Here is a 15,047-nt window from a genome sequence, read left to right as displayed (position 1 = left end):
GTCAAAAAGCAGCTAACAAATTACAGCATGACTGAACACTGATTAATCCAGCCTCCAAAACATAACCACTCCATTGTAAACAGAGTTCTCCTTGAGGGACCACACCTCAGGGTGCTGGCAGACGCTGCAGGAAGAAAAAGAAAAAACTGCACTTAGTTTTCAGTTCTGCATGGATGAGTGTGGTCAAAGGAGGTTTTTATAAACAACATTTAAATCCGTCTTAAAAAAACCCGACAGGAAAGTTTTGAGGCGTACTAAAACATCACCAAACTGAGATGTGTTCTACTTAACCTGCACATATTTTGTCTTTACAGAGATTTAAGTGAGAACTTTATTCAGTCCATCCCCAGAAAAGCTTTCAGAGGAGCTACAGACATCAAGAACCTGTGAGTGCATCACTGTTTTTGATCTTTGAATTCAATCTAAAAATTTGGGTAGAAATTGTCAGAAAAATAAAAGTTCATTAAGGTTTTAGAGTTTAGAATAAATCTTTGTAACTTTATTTTTTTAGTACAGATCCAACATTGATTCCCATGGTAAAATCTCAAATACATTTCAAGTAAAATATTGTTTTTGTTCATTTTTTATGTTTTTCTGTCAGGTTGTAAAACCTTTTCTGAACTCCGGCTCCTCTACAGTTGTTGTCATAGATTTATAGGCTGCTCTGCTGACAAAAAATAGTTAAAGTTCACTTTTGCAATGCTTGGGGGTTACATGAATGTAGATCAATATAGTGCAATCGATTTGCCATGAGTGTACTATTTACTGTATCTGTGATTACAACTACTCCTCGGGGAGACAAAGACTGTGCATGTGTCTTTGTGATTCACAGGCAGCTGGATAAAAACCACATCAGCTGCATCGAGGACGGCGCGTTCAGAGCTATGAGAGGCCTGGAAGTGCTGTAAGTATCTGATCGAATGCTATTTTACACAGTGCAGTGCTGTTTTAGTCCATCGAGGCTCTTGGTTAAATGAAGACATTTTTGTCCCCCGCTGAAAAGCAGAACAGGACACAGGACTGCATATTATGCAGAAAAGCCCCCTGCAGGCTTCATGAAGGAAGCCCCATTAAGTCACAGCTGACACTCCATCACATTAACACCTCCCTGAACCTTTGACTCCACCTCCATGCAAGCACCATCCAGAATGCCATCTGACAAGGGATTCCTCCGATCATTTTGTCAAAGAGATCTTTTTTTTAAATGTGAACATGTGGCAGACTTCACAGATTAATCCAAAAAAAATAAATGCATAATCACTGAGGACCTCACTGAAAACGATGCACACTCTGAGTTCTAACTTTTGGGAAATGGAAAGTCACAAAAACAAGAAGAAGTGCTTTCTCAGCATGAACTGCATTTTGTTGTCTCAGGGTTGTGATAATTGGGTTTGAGGACATTGAGGGGTGTTCAGATCAAATCGATAGAGGTGGGAGTTATGGGGGAGGAGGACAGCTTGTGTTGAAAGGGAGAGCACGTTGACGAAGGGGAAGGGTCATTAGGCTGATTGAAATGACCCGACTCTCCTGCAGCAGCTGATGCCCGGGTTCCGTGGAAGTGTGGGTCTCGTGCTCTTCCTTGAAAGAGGCTGTGTTTGTGGTTAGGATCGTGTTTGTGCTATTTGCATGCAAGAGTGTCTGTGTGTGTGGGAGGTGTGAGGGCTTCCCATCTGTGTGAAATGGGGTGGTGTTTTTCCAGCGGGTTGCAAAAAACGAAAAGGAAAAATGATGGATGTAAGAGGAATTATTGAGAGCGGTGGGCTTTATTTGCCATGTCTGACTGTTTTTTTTTTCACTTCTTTTGACAGAACTCTGAACAACAACAACATCAGCAGTATCCCCGTCTCCAGCTTCAACCACATGCCCAAACTCCGAACTTTGTAAGTCACAAATATCCCACCTCAGTGGTCTGTAACTCACGGGGGGACAATCCTTAATATAATTCCCCACAATTACAGACGCTGCAGAAAAAAGACTGATATAATCTCAACAGCCGTTTGACAGTTTCTGTCGTTCCAGGCAAAGCTGGTTGGAAGCCATAACCACAAAGCAACACAGAAGCATCTTTAGCTATTGGAGGAGCCATTATGTCCTCTGTGTAAAAACAACAAGCCTTCAGAGGCACAAACAGCCCCAGAACCGTATAGGGCAGTTAGACTGCTAAATCTGAAATTATGCCTGAATTAAAACAGTTATTGTAGCTGAAACTCTGAGCCGTGACTCCGCTGCGCTTTGTGGTGACACGCTGGGCTTTTTTTTTCTGCCTTTGGGCTAACATTATAGAGCGATTTCCGTGTGCATGCAGGCCCTCGTGGGTTTGCAAGTGAGCATACATGCAGCAGAGGTCCACCGCACCACGGCAAGAGTTATTCTGGACAGACACAGCTTTGCAGGAATGCACTGTTTCGAGGCCTGGTTTTAGAAATGTCCTCTTTTTTAGAATTTGTCATTCACAATCGTTCATTCAGCGTATCATTTAGTGTGCGCTGCCACAGGCATCGGACGTGATGACTTGCAGGAAAACGCAGACACTTTTATTGCTATTTTCATCTCCTGCTGGTGTTATTTTAGACATCCCTTTTCCCTTCATTGCTATTTAACTTTTTTCTTCTTCTCAATAGCCGCCTGCACTCCAACAATCTGAACTGTGACTGTCATCTGGCTTGGTTGGCCCAGTGGCTCAGGCAGAGGCCTACGATTGGTCTGTTCACGCAGTGCACTGTGCCTTCTGAGCTCAAAGGACTCAACGTGGCAGAAGTCCAGAAACATGAGTTCACCTGCTCAGGTAAGACCCACTAAATATGGAGATTTTAAGTTTTGTCATTAAAAATGTTCAAATAATTCCCCTTCTTGTCATGTTCAGCATTGGGCCAACATAGAAACTCATCTGTTAGGGCACAGCATGTCGACTGATTGCATGTGCATCCCACACAACTGGCAGCAATGCTAAGAAAATGCCCTCACAGCTGGAGCCCAGACTCCCTTCACTGACAGAAGTTCCTCTGTCTGCAGCTTCTTTCTGCTGCCGTTATTTACTGCTTTTTAAGACGTTATAGAGAAAACCCTTTTGTGTTTTTAGAAGATTTTAGGTCATAACCTCGTTCCTGCAACTTCTGCAAATGAGACAGAGCATGTGGGAGTGCTGCAATAGGTTTATCATATGCGGACAAAGCAAAACTGCATGAGAACTTTCTCTCCACACAAGGCCATCTCGTTCGCAGCCCCAGCTGTGAGGGGTGTTTGTGTCTGCGTGTGTTTGTGGCTGTGTGCACCTCTCTGTGTTTCTCTCTCCACGGGTTGTGATTTTTACGCAGCCATACGGCATGACAGCACAGATCATTAACTATTCATCGCCCAGGGAAAGACACTCTAAGCGTGGGAGTGTAAGGAGTCCAGATATATGAGAGTTAGAGCTGGAACATTGATACGGAAGGTTAGGTAGGGCTTTGCACAATGGGCAGCTGGAGTCTGCAAACACACAGAACGATAAAATCAATTCAGTTTCTTTTTTTTTTTTTCTTTTGGGGCAGACTAATAGACATAAATGCTGCTGTTTGTTTTTGCGTGTAACTACATGATCATGCATTTATTTCCACAAATGAATAAAAAAGCAACACATGTACTTAAAGTTTTACCCTGGAGAGGATGACTGACCAGAAGCTGAACTCTCAGAGATGGACTCACCAGAGTCACAGGGACTCGCGTGTTTATTTTTTTTAATTATAATTTCTACAGTGTGTTGTTGTTTGTAGATCTATTTTAGAGATGAGACTAGGATCGGCCATCTGCGGGGGATTTGGGACAGGAAAAAGAGCTGATTTTTTAGACATCAGAATGAAAACGGATGTTCATTCATGCAAAGTATGATGAAATCCTCTATTGCTTTCAGCAAAATGACTTATTGTCACTACAAGACAATTATTTTTCCCCCCCATGATTTTGAGCTAAATTGCAAGTGATTACCGGTACACTTTTTTCCTTTAGAATTTTTGAATCATATTTCTTCACCCACTGCAAAAATGGTACAATTAAAAAAACTTAATTAAAAAGTTTTCATCACAAAGAAAATGTAGGTTTCGGTAAAAATAAAATTTATTATTAAAATACCTAAATGTCAAGACTGATATAGGCATGGGCACAGGGGTTAATGCTGTGACTGCCTCCACAAATGTTATGGCTGGCAGAAATCCACAAATGACTAGCAAAAACAAAAATAACTAAGAAAAAAGAAAACAAAAACAACAAGAGACACAACAGAAAAGAAGAGAAAAAAACATAAGGATGGACAGACAGACAAACGGAGAGACGTAAAAAGAAAGAAAAGATAAATGTATCAACGGGAACAAGCCAGTGTCTTGTGACAAACTTGTGCTGGTCCCAAGCCCGGTAAATGCCCAGGGTAGTGTCAGGAACAGCCTTCAACATGAAACTTAAATAGATCAGCACATCCAATCTTGTCCGCCCTAAAAGGGGCGTTGCCTGCTGAATGTTTGAGAGCTGTTCTTATCATCTGATAAGAAAGAATTTTGATTTAAAATCAAATCTAAATTCTGTTTGATCAAACAGTAAAAAAAAATCTATGTCAACCCTCGTTTTTGTAGCTACAAAGAAAGGTAAACAAAATGGAGATGCATATGCCAGTTTATGGTTACATTGCAAAGAAAGAAACAACTATTGTACTGCTTTACTGCTCCCAGGGAATGAAAAATGAAGTAAAAATATTGTGCTTGAAATGAGCAATTGAAAATAAATAGCTTCAAGGTTGAATTAATGTCTCCTCTTTTAATGGGAAACAGGGAAGGAAATGGCTCTGAGACGGAGCAGAGGTGGGATTTGGGGGGAGGCAGATGGGAGGAAGCCAGTGATAATATTTTTAAATGATGAGAGAAAAGGAGGGAGGTTAAATGTGTGGAGCCGAGAGCAAATGGAAAGAAGGTAATGGTTTGTAGTGATAGCGGCTGAAATGAGGACACCAAAGGGAGTCAGAGGAGCTGGAACTCAAGAGAAAGTGGGGATAAACGATGGGAGGAGGAGGAGGAAACCGCGAATAACAAAGGAGGAGTCGACATCAAACAGTCTTACCTCCACTTTACCTGTCAGGAAACTGTCATTGTTAGGTCCGCTCCAGCTGTGCTCTGCACTTTCCCTGATCCCAGGCCTGTCAGATAATCTATGTTAGATCAGAAAGGAGTTTTTTTTCTGCCCCAAAGTGGATTCTAGATCTGTCAGAGGTCCCCTGCTCCAGATCACACAGCCCCAGATCATGATGAATGAGTGATTGTGCCAATGTGGATTCCTTCTTCGAAGATTTTTTGCTGCTAGACTCCTTTAATTGTCACATCATACAGATAATAGATTTTGATGTAGTGTAAGTATTAAGCCCTAAATTTACTGGCAATCAGATGTTTCTTTGTGTTTTGGGAGTTCTCTCTGTCACCATCACTCACCCATTCACTTCTCCTGAATCTCTGCTCCTCTTTCCCTTAACTCTTGCCAGCTTTTTCCGCACATGCAGAGGGATAGGGAGGAAGATAATTAAATATTTATGGCTTGAAACTTGGATTAGTAATGCTGTGTAAATGAGGCCATTTAAAAGTCTGTTTTATTCATTCTATCTGGGTTAGACTTTGATACGCACATCCAGCATGCACATGGCAGAAAAGGCTGCAGCGCAAGCTCCGTCTCTTCGCTGTGCTGACAGCGGCGTACGTATTTGAACAGGTATCTGGAGACAGTGATGAGTCGGAAGCTCTTTATGCAAATGAAGGGGTTACAGAACAAATTGAAGAGAAGAGGTAGAGGTTGAATGTGCAGAGTGGCATCTATTCCACTCAGCAGAAGAATTTGGAATCAATGGACTTTATCTAAAAGGCTTCAAATGACACTCTTAGTCTCTTAGTCAAATCTTTGTTCTTCTCTCCGTACGCACTGCTTTGATGGATAACCTAGTTTCTTTTCTATTGATCCTGAAGGATTTTACAGCTCGACAGTGTGGTCAGGACAGAGACGGATGGCTCCTTTGTTTTTGTCAAAGAACAAACATTTAGAAGAGTTTCACTTTTGCAGTTCAACTCATAAAAGTGCTGAGGAAAGCTAAAATAAATATAAAAATAAATACATGAGAAAAAGTGGAGTTGGAGCTGTTGCATATCACAGACTAGCCTCACCATGCTGGTTAAGGCCCTGCTGTTCCACTTAGATACTCTTTCACCAACTCAGTTCAAACCTGATTCACATTCTGTATTCAGAGAACCAATAGATGAAGGGTTGGATAAAGTTAAAAATGCTTTTTTAGGCTAAGTGAGAGAAACATGTATGGAAACATCAATTATTATGAATCACCACTGTAATGATAAAACTCAGGGGTCTGCAACTTGAGGCTTTTGGCTCTCTGATTTGAAAATAAAAAATGTTTTTTTGTATTTCAAAAAGTAAGGTATTTTTGGACTAAAAAGTGCATCAAGTGAACCTAAACAGTCAAAATGTATTCAACTCACTCACAAACAGTTGAAGCACAGTACACATCACTCTACAAGGCTCCTGACGTCTCCATGACACTCCAACAATCCATCGAGCAGTTCGGCTCCAAAGTTTACCAGAGTCACACTAAACATTTAGACAGAGCATCGTGGACCACAGAAAATCAATTTGAGGTCAGCAAGTACAACCACAATTCAAACATGCCAAATTATAAAGATGGCCATCTGTTTTTGAAAAAAATTCAAGGATTTAATTTAATTTATTTTCACTGTTGGCTTTGCACTACCTACTACAACATTTGTTGCCTTGTGATAATCTCATGTGGCACGTGAAACTCTGTCAAAAGTTCTAACCCATTTCATTTTTTGGGGGGGAAAAAAAGTGCTACTTTCTATTTCTGTTTGTTTTATTTACTATTTAAAACAATAGTTCTTTGATAGTTGGCCTAATGGTAGCAATAACATTAATAAAAATCAGTGTCTTATTTTTCTAAAGGGTAAATAAAGCATAACTTTTGGCTCCAGCTGGGTTGTGGTTGGTGAGAAATCGATCCGAATGACTCTTTCAGTGTTGCAGGTTGCAGACCCCTGGTTTAACTAAGATGCTTTTAGAAAATTGAAAAAAAGAAAAGAAAAGTTAGACGTTTTAATTTGAAGCAAAATGCATACTGACTCCAGCTGAACTTTCTGAAGTCTCTTGTTGTTTTGGTCTATAGAGGAATCGGAAACTTAGAAATGCAGCACACCTGTTTGTGAAGCTTAAAACAAAGAGTAAAGCAGGTTCCTGCTGTAATGGTTGACTTTAAAGGTCTGAATTGACCACTTTCATTTGTTTTTTTCCAATGTTTTTTGACAGGACACCAGGAGTCTTCCAGCCTGCAGCCCTGCAGCATCGGCGGAGGATCGTGCCCTGCAATGTGTACCTGCAGCAACAACATTGTGGATTGTAGAGGCAAAGGTCTCACCGCCATCCCAGCCAATCTTCCTGACAACATGGCTGAAATGTGAGTGGAATTTTTACCATCCAACCAAATTTATCTGTTATGGTTTCGTCTTAAAACAAATACATTTAGCCAAATTAAGGGTTACGTATCACTGTTTAATGCAGTTTGGATTAAATTTTCATATAACACAGGACATTTTCTTAAAAAGAGCAACATGCCCACTCAGTACAAAAACTTTAGACTGCGTCTACTGCTTTTATCAGGTCAGATGGCTATGAACCATGTGTGAGTTCTTGGCTCCCATCCCATGCTCAGTTCTCCAACATCTGTCTGGGCATTAACCGTGAACAGTGCACATTCCGAACTTTAATTCCTAAGAATACACTGGTGGACTTTTCCGAAGCCATGCTCTTTAGTCTATGACAAACAAAGAGGGGATGCAGGAGCTCTGATTTATTTGTGACATGAGACGGGGCGAAAAGATGGAGAGAACCAGAGGATCTGCTTACATGTTCTTCCAAGCAGCTTGTGTGGAGGACACAGCAAGTTTCTAGGTCTCCTCCTCCCCATGGGGTCTGTTTATAAATACTCATCTAGTGTGAAAGGCACCGATCCCATGTTCCCCAGCAACCCTGACCCACTTCTGCACTGGTGTTCCTAATTTCCTCATTTGGACTTCTGTGTGTCCCTGTCTGGCCTAATGACCAACCATGGAATCAAAGATACTTCAGATGATGAGAAGATTTTCACAAATCTGTATAAATAATTCAGCTGCTTGGACTGTGAACATCAAAGTCTGATAGTTTGTTTTCTCCAATAGTTGCTTCAAGTGATATTTTGTGTGCAGATAAAACCTGTGATGTTTGAAGAGCAAAGCAAGGATCTTCTGTGCTCACGTGTAATAGGTTCTTGCAGGCAAGATGAGTAACGATATAATAAAACTCTATTGATCTATTGTAAAAGTGTTCCCTGTGGTCTTAGGATTATGCCGTTTTTAGCCAAAATCAAAAAGCTTGTGTCGTTTTCTAGGACATAGTTTCTGCAGAGTGGCAGTAGCTCATTAGAACTGAGTTGTAGGTGGGACTGTTGGCACAAAAGAAGTCTGTCCCACTTCCCATCATCCAACAGTTTACACTCTCTCCTGCTAGCCTATACAGCCTCTCACAATCAGAACCTAACAATACCGTTGCAGCATAAAGGGTGAGCGATATTGGAGCTATCCAGCCGTACAGTTTTGAGCCAGAGGCCACCTCAGATGAGGAAAATGAAGACACACACAGATCTATTTGTCTGAAAGTGAAAGCAGGGAGCTTGCTACATCACAGCTGTAAGCTTTTTTAAAAGGCATTTTCTCGTCTCCTCATGATTTGAGTAAAGAAATCAAATCAGAAATGCAAGTTAAGCTTAATTTTCTTAACATATGTCATCCATCATCACAAAAAGGTCGCAAGAACCCCTTTAAAATACACACACACAAAAAAAACATTTTCATTGGAGTGGGTCTTCAACATGCCCTGGCTATAAACTCCACTGTATTCTGATTCCTCTTTTGCAAGAGCAGGTGGTTCACTCTTATCCTGTGCACCCCCCTGTCCTGCCTATTAAAACCTTTTCTCTTTTCACCTAAATTCTCAGAACAATCCACACTTTATCTCCTCCTGAATGTTTTTGTGTTCTCATATGGGCGAGTTGAAGGAGACAGGTTGACAGTGAAAATGAATATTCAAAGCAGTGGGATGGATGGGAGGAGGGGGGTCTGTTCAGTGACTTGGTGCAGCAGGTTTGATCTGCGCTTGAAGTTCATTATAAAATCAGTTTCAATTACAGCACGGCGGGCAGATGCGTATCAAGGTCGACCTAATGCCTTGTTAATGAGGCACTTGGAAAGTGCCGTACACACAAAGGCGCACACATGCTGCTCTCATTATGTACAAATTGGTGAATTGTAGCCCCTCTCTCCTGCTTTCCCTTAACTCTAATGACTGGCAGCGTTGTGTCGGGATAAGAGCCGGGTTCTTGTACTCCTCTGTTCCCCTTTGCCCAAACACCACCACAACAGATTTTTGTATTCGCCATAATCTCTGTCTGCACCGACTGAGCCCTGCCATAAAACGCTCCCAGTCTTTCATTTTTTTTTACTCCTGCACGCACAGCTTGAATACCCAAAGGCATAAAGTGTTTCCTCTTAATGAAAACCATGCTCAGGCCCCTAATGAAAAGGATGAAGCACATCGATTGGATTGACACAAACACCAGCCAGCGGACATACACACAAATGCTCAGGTTGACAAATTGGACAGGAATCATCGATCGCTTGTCCGCAAGCCGCTTTCGGGGATTGTTTCTATTTTTTCTCTTCTAAATGGACAGAATGGCGGCCTTTGTTGATTGCAGGGATTAAGTTGCTCTCAGATATTGATCTGCAAAGAACAACAATGCAAAGACGGCGGTAGTCTCGAGTTTGAGGGATTTCGCTGTTTGTCGACACACCCAGAGAGCAGCTGCACGTTGGCATACATGTGTTTGGCCAACACTGGAGCCCATTTGAACTGCGTCTAGACTGGTTTGGACCGGTTAGACAGACTGGTTGATGAGAGAAGGCGCTAAAGCCGCCAGGCTCAGTGCTGTGCCGCATGGTGAGGACAGAGGAACCACAGTCACAGTAAATCCACTCACACATAGAGGGACAGGCAGACAAAAACAGACAGAGCACAAGTCCACCACAGGAATCTGTGGTAAGGAATCACTGCTATCCAAAAAATGTAGATTGCCCTCCCATAACGCTCCCATATCGCTCGGATCTTTGATGGGACGAGATCCTTGATTATAAAAAATAAGTAAATTCATGGCTCCAAATTATAAAATATTTGTGGCTAGTAACAAACAAAGCAAATACCCCCCATGAAAAGACATAAACATGCCATCGAAGTGGCCAGAATGTCTCCAAACGTCTAATTAAATCATGTGGAAATATTCTCGTGCCAAGATTTCAAATGCTTTGAGGAGCAATGGTTACATTTCTTATCAATCTTGATGAGTTTTTGCATGTTTGTCATTTTTAAAAAAGCAACAGATTGATGCTCGGATTCCGCTCCTGCAGGTCAATGCTCTGGAGCCAGTTCCTCCACAGGGAGTCAGACGTGTAGAACAACCAGACGGGCCTGCAGCTGGCTTCCTCTGGGCCCTGCTAAGTTGAAGTATGGACAGTTTTAAAAGCTGTGAACTGACCTGCAGATAAACAGCCCTCTGCCAGCTAAAGCAGGGATTTGTTCTGGGACTGAGCTGGGTACTAAGTAGCAGCCAGAGACACGCATACACGTCCACACTAATGTGGGGGTTAGAGAAGTCTGTTTCCTCTGCACTGTTTGAGACTGATTAGAGTCTGTTTCGGGTTTTTTTTTCAAGATACCCCAGAGTAGCTTTGTGTCTGTATTCATGCTGTGGTTGTTTTATGGGGAGACTCAGTCAGTGTTTTTTTTCCTTGTTAGCTTTTCTGCAGCAGACTCATGGGAGCAAGTAAAATCAGAGTAATAGTTCCCCACGCAACAAAGGTACAGGTGGACTTTTAGCAGGCAACTAGAGGAAACGGCAACTTTCACAAGAACAAGTTAAATAATTGAGGATCATGTGATCTCACATGTGAGAGCATGAGTGCTGGAAACTGTAAAAGCAAAAAACCGCAGAGAAATATGACTTTAAGTTGAAGGTCTTAACGCTCTTGAACAAACTGAGACGCACAACTTTTCCTTTCCAATCCATTTCCTCGCACTTTACTATTCAGTCTGTTTATTGGTTCTGTGGATGTTATGACTCCAGTATGACTGGACCGATTACAACTTCGAAATGTATCTGTCTTAACATAATCAGACTCATCCCATAGGGTCAGAGGTGACCACTCAGTCCCGTTGCCACGGAGAATGCCATTGTTTGGTTAACTAATGGTATCACATCCCCTCTTTTCTCCTCTGCAGACGTCTGGAGCAAAACGGGATCAAGTCTGTTCCTCCCGGAGCCTTTTCTTCCTACAAGAAACTGCGTAGGATGTAAGTACAGCTGTGCACCTCACCTCAGGGCTAAATTATCCAGACCAGAACAAAAAGCTGAAGGCTACAACTGGCCAGCTTTTCATTCCTCCTCAACCAACATGTGTGCTTTAGGAACATATTCTTGTTCTCAGACTTGGGGTGGCATGGACTGAAATTCTTTATGCATAATAACGGCTCTCGTATTTCCATGGTCAGCGGTGTGTCAAGTCCGCATGTTTAAGGCTGGGATGAGGAGAAAGACTAAGAGGAGTGCTGGAATGAAGTCTGAAGCTGTTGTCCTACTGGGAAGGAACAACGACAGGCTGGTGGCTGAGTGGGTTTTTTAGCCCACTGAGCCGGCTGTCAGGTCACCTTGTCTGCACTCACCAGTTAGCCAAACCTCTAACCAAGTCTGACGTACATGGCAACAGGGAAATGGAGGGAACGGGAGGTCAGAAAGTTTCTCTGCCCTTCCTACAGGATTCCTGAGTGTTTTATTGCTTAGCTCCAAGAACAGCATACGTATAAACCAAAACCAGCTAGAATTTTAACGGCAAAATTGTTTATTTAACAGTATTTATGTTTCGTTTTTATCTGTTCTTTAACATCAGACAACTTTGTTCATGGGTAGATATGAGGGATTCAGCTGGCATCTGTAAATGTAACTGACAACCACACATTTGTATTTAAAAATAAATTCAATAAAATTGATTTTAACTTTAAAAAAATGTAATACATTCTTTTAAAGTAACTTTTTTTGTTTTCCTTGAAATTAAAAGATTTTCTGCTAGTTTGTGATGTAAGAACACATCGTTTCATCAATGAAACTTTAAACTTTATTCAATTTAATCACTAGATACCAAACAAACACTGGTTTTAGGAACAAAAATGTGACAAACTGATATTTAAATGACTTGTGTTGTTCAGAAATCAAATGGCTTGGTAATGAGACCTTGCTCTAATCTTACACCTGCAATTTAAAATAAACAACTGTGAGAATAAATTTTATAAGTAATTACCAAGTAAGGCTATTTCTTCAGACTGTATCTTCTTATAAGCTTGCAAGATGTCAGGGGATCAGAATCAGTGCCAGCTGGGGTTAGTGCCGCAGAGACAAGGTCACATAGTGATAAAGGGTTACAGAAACTGAGCCGCTTACTTGAGAACGCTCCGTAAACACTTTAATCACTTATATTTAAAATTATGGATAAAAAGTTGACTAACAGATTTAGAGTTAAAAAAGTAGAAATGCTGATCCTGTCACAAAAACAGAGCCAAATCTCGTAAAAAGTACTTTTTTCCACATTCACCTAAAATGTTCAACTTGCACATCATGATAAGCCCCCCACCACCCCAGCCGAACACTGCTGCTGCAGCAAAAATGGCGAGCAATATCGGAGCAATTCAGCCGTACAGTTTTGAGCCAGATTCCAGTTCTGATGAAAACAAAAACATACATGGGTTTAGTTGTCTACAAGTGGATGCATCAGATCGGGATGCAGGAGGGAACTCGTGGCTTGTCGCTATGTTCTACGTCACACCTTCAAGCTTTTTTAATGGCATTTTTGTGTCTGATCCTGATTTCCAACTGAAAAAAAGAAGAAATGTAATTTTGAGCTTGATTTTCTTAATTTATGTCCTCCATCAGGCTCCACGGTGGCACAGTGGTTAGCGCTCTTGCCTCACAGCAAGAAGGCCCCCGGTTCAAGTCCTGAACCAGAACATCAATGGGGGACCTTTCTGTGTGGTGTTTGCATGTTCTCCCTGTGCATGCGTGGGTTCTCTCCGGGGTCTCCGGCTTCCTCCCACTGACCAAAAACATGATTCATAGGTCAATTGGCAACTCGAAATTGTCCCTAGGTGTGAGTGTGATTGTGAATGTGAGTGTGATTGCGGCCCTTCGACAGACTGGCGAACTGTCCAGGGCGTCCCCCTCCTTCACCCACAAGTGGCCGGGATAGGCTCCAGCAGCCCCGTGACCCCGAAAGGGATAAAACGGCAGAAGATGAATCATTGTCTTCCATCATGAGGAAAATGCCACAAAAACATGTTAAAAACACCAAAAGCACAATTTTCGTTGGAGTGGGTCTTTAATGGCAGGAAAAGTACGTGAGCTAGATGAGGAAGAATTCATCCAAAATGATGTCTGCTTCCATGATGATCTTCCACAGAATATCAACTTTGCATTCTCCCTCTCACCTTGTCTCAGTTTGGATGAACTTTCCATGAACCCCTCCCTCAGACATGCATGGTGTAACAGTCGTCTCACACCGACATATACACAAACTCACCGCTGTCTGAGTTTACAGATACACGGCAGCGCACATGTTGGCTCCCTCCCTTCATTTTCATTTCCAGGAAACCTCAGTCCCTGCAAGAAGACAAATGGGTACTTATTTCAATGTTACCCCCAAATGAGAAAATATCCCTCTTCTTCACCACATGATGATTTTCCTTCAAAGGAATCCAGTCGACTGGAGTTCAGTTCGTGTACTCCATTAAGTCCTTTTCTACGTCTTAGTGCCTTTTTCTCCCACTGCTTCTCATTTACTTTTGCTTTTACTCACCCAGACGCACACATCCACTCACAGGCACATGGGCTTAGTGGTTACCCTGTGAGGAGAGGTCTGCAGATCCTATTAACAGCAGTTATGCTTCCAGGCAGTCTTCTGTGTTTTGCTTCAGCTTACAGCTCGGCGTCACGTTCTCGCTCGCACTGGCGCATCACAACAGAGCTTCGGTTTTGTAAGCCACAAGTAATACAAGGAAAATGTTTGGATTGGCTGCAATCCTTCCTCGAGGAGATGTGCCATCAGGACTGAGGCTTTATCTCAATCCATTTCTTTTGCCTCAAGTGTCCACTTTAACTGTGACACCAAGAGTTCCTAGTGCTGTTTGGGTAGAGTCTCTCTAACAGAAGAGGATGTTGGCTTGAACCTATCTGTCTGTCTTTATTGTAGAGACCTGAGCAACAACCAGATCTCAGAGATAGCTCCTGATGCCTTCCAGGGCCTGCGCTCCCTTAACTCCCTGTAAGTGTCCTAGTGTTGTGTTTGTGCCCTAGGAGCTGTAGCCGGCTAAATCTAAAACCTTTGTTGTGATTTCTCAGTGTGCTTTATGGAAATAAAATCACTGACCTACCCAAGGGGGTGTTTGATGGCCTCTATGCGTTACAACTACTGTAAGTGTAACTTTGAAAATTGAACTTCTAGACAGAATTTTCTGTGAAAAAATAATTAAAATAGCAGCTTACAATCTGCTTCCTTTTACATACTTTTTTTCGTTTCTTTTCTATTTTCTCAGCTTGCTGAATGCCAACAAGATTCACTGCATCCGTGCCAACACCTTCCAGGACCTGCAGAATCTCTCCCTGCTGTCTCTCTACGACAACAAGATCCAAACCCTCGCCAAAGGCACCTTCACGTCTCTCCGGGCCATACAGACCCTGTGAGTGAAACGCACACAGACACACTGAGCATGCTCTGACACATGCGGAGCAGCAACCATAAAACATGAGCCAAAACAGTAGTTGTTTACTTGCTGCTATGTGTAACATCACAGGAATGGTATCAAGTAGAGAGTTGATAGCTGTCATCATC

The 15,047-nt window shown here is 42.1% G+C and overlaps 1 protein-coding gene across 4 annotated transcripts in view; it reads left to right on the top strand.

The window, feature by feature from the left end:
* Nucleotides 1-15,047, top strand: part of slit1a (slit homolog 1a (Drosophila)) — a 93,685-nt gene that overhangs the window by 53,620 nt on the left and 25,018 nt on the right. For all 4 annotated transcript variants that reach the window (XM_004077151.5, XM_011484467.4, XM_004077152.5 and 1 more), the window contains exons 5-13: nt 315-386; nt 833-904; nt 1,809-1,880; nt 2,622-2,785; nt 7,336-7,483; nt 11,395-11,466; nt 14,409-14,480; nt 14,558-14,629; nt 14,752-14,895. In XM_004077151.5, the coding sequence (XP_004077199.1) occupies nt 315-386; nt 833-904; nt 1,809-1,880; nt 2,622-2,785; nt 7,336-7,483; nt 11,395-11,466; nt 14,409-14,480; nt 14,558-14,629; nt 14,752-14,895 (888 nt within the window). The remainder of the gene's footprint in view (nt 1-314; nt 387-832; nt 905-1,808; nt 1,881-2,621; nt 2,786-7,335; nt 7,484-11,394; nt 11,467-14,408; nt 14,481-14,557; nt 14,630-14,751; nt 14,896-15,047) is intronic.

Source organism: Oryzias latipes, chromosome 15 (assembly GCF_053564925.1).
Source record: "Oryzias latipes strain Hd-rR chromosome 15, Olatipes_Hd-rR_3.1".
In the NCBI taxonomy this organism is placed as follows: Eukaryota; Metazoa; Chordata; class Actinopteri; order Beloniformes; family Adrianichthyidae; genus Oryzias; species Oryzias latipes.
This window is presented reverse-complemented; position numbering and strand designations above follow the sequence as displayed.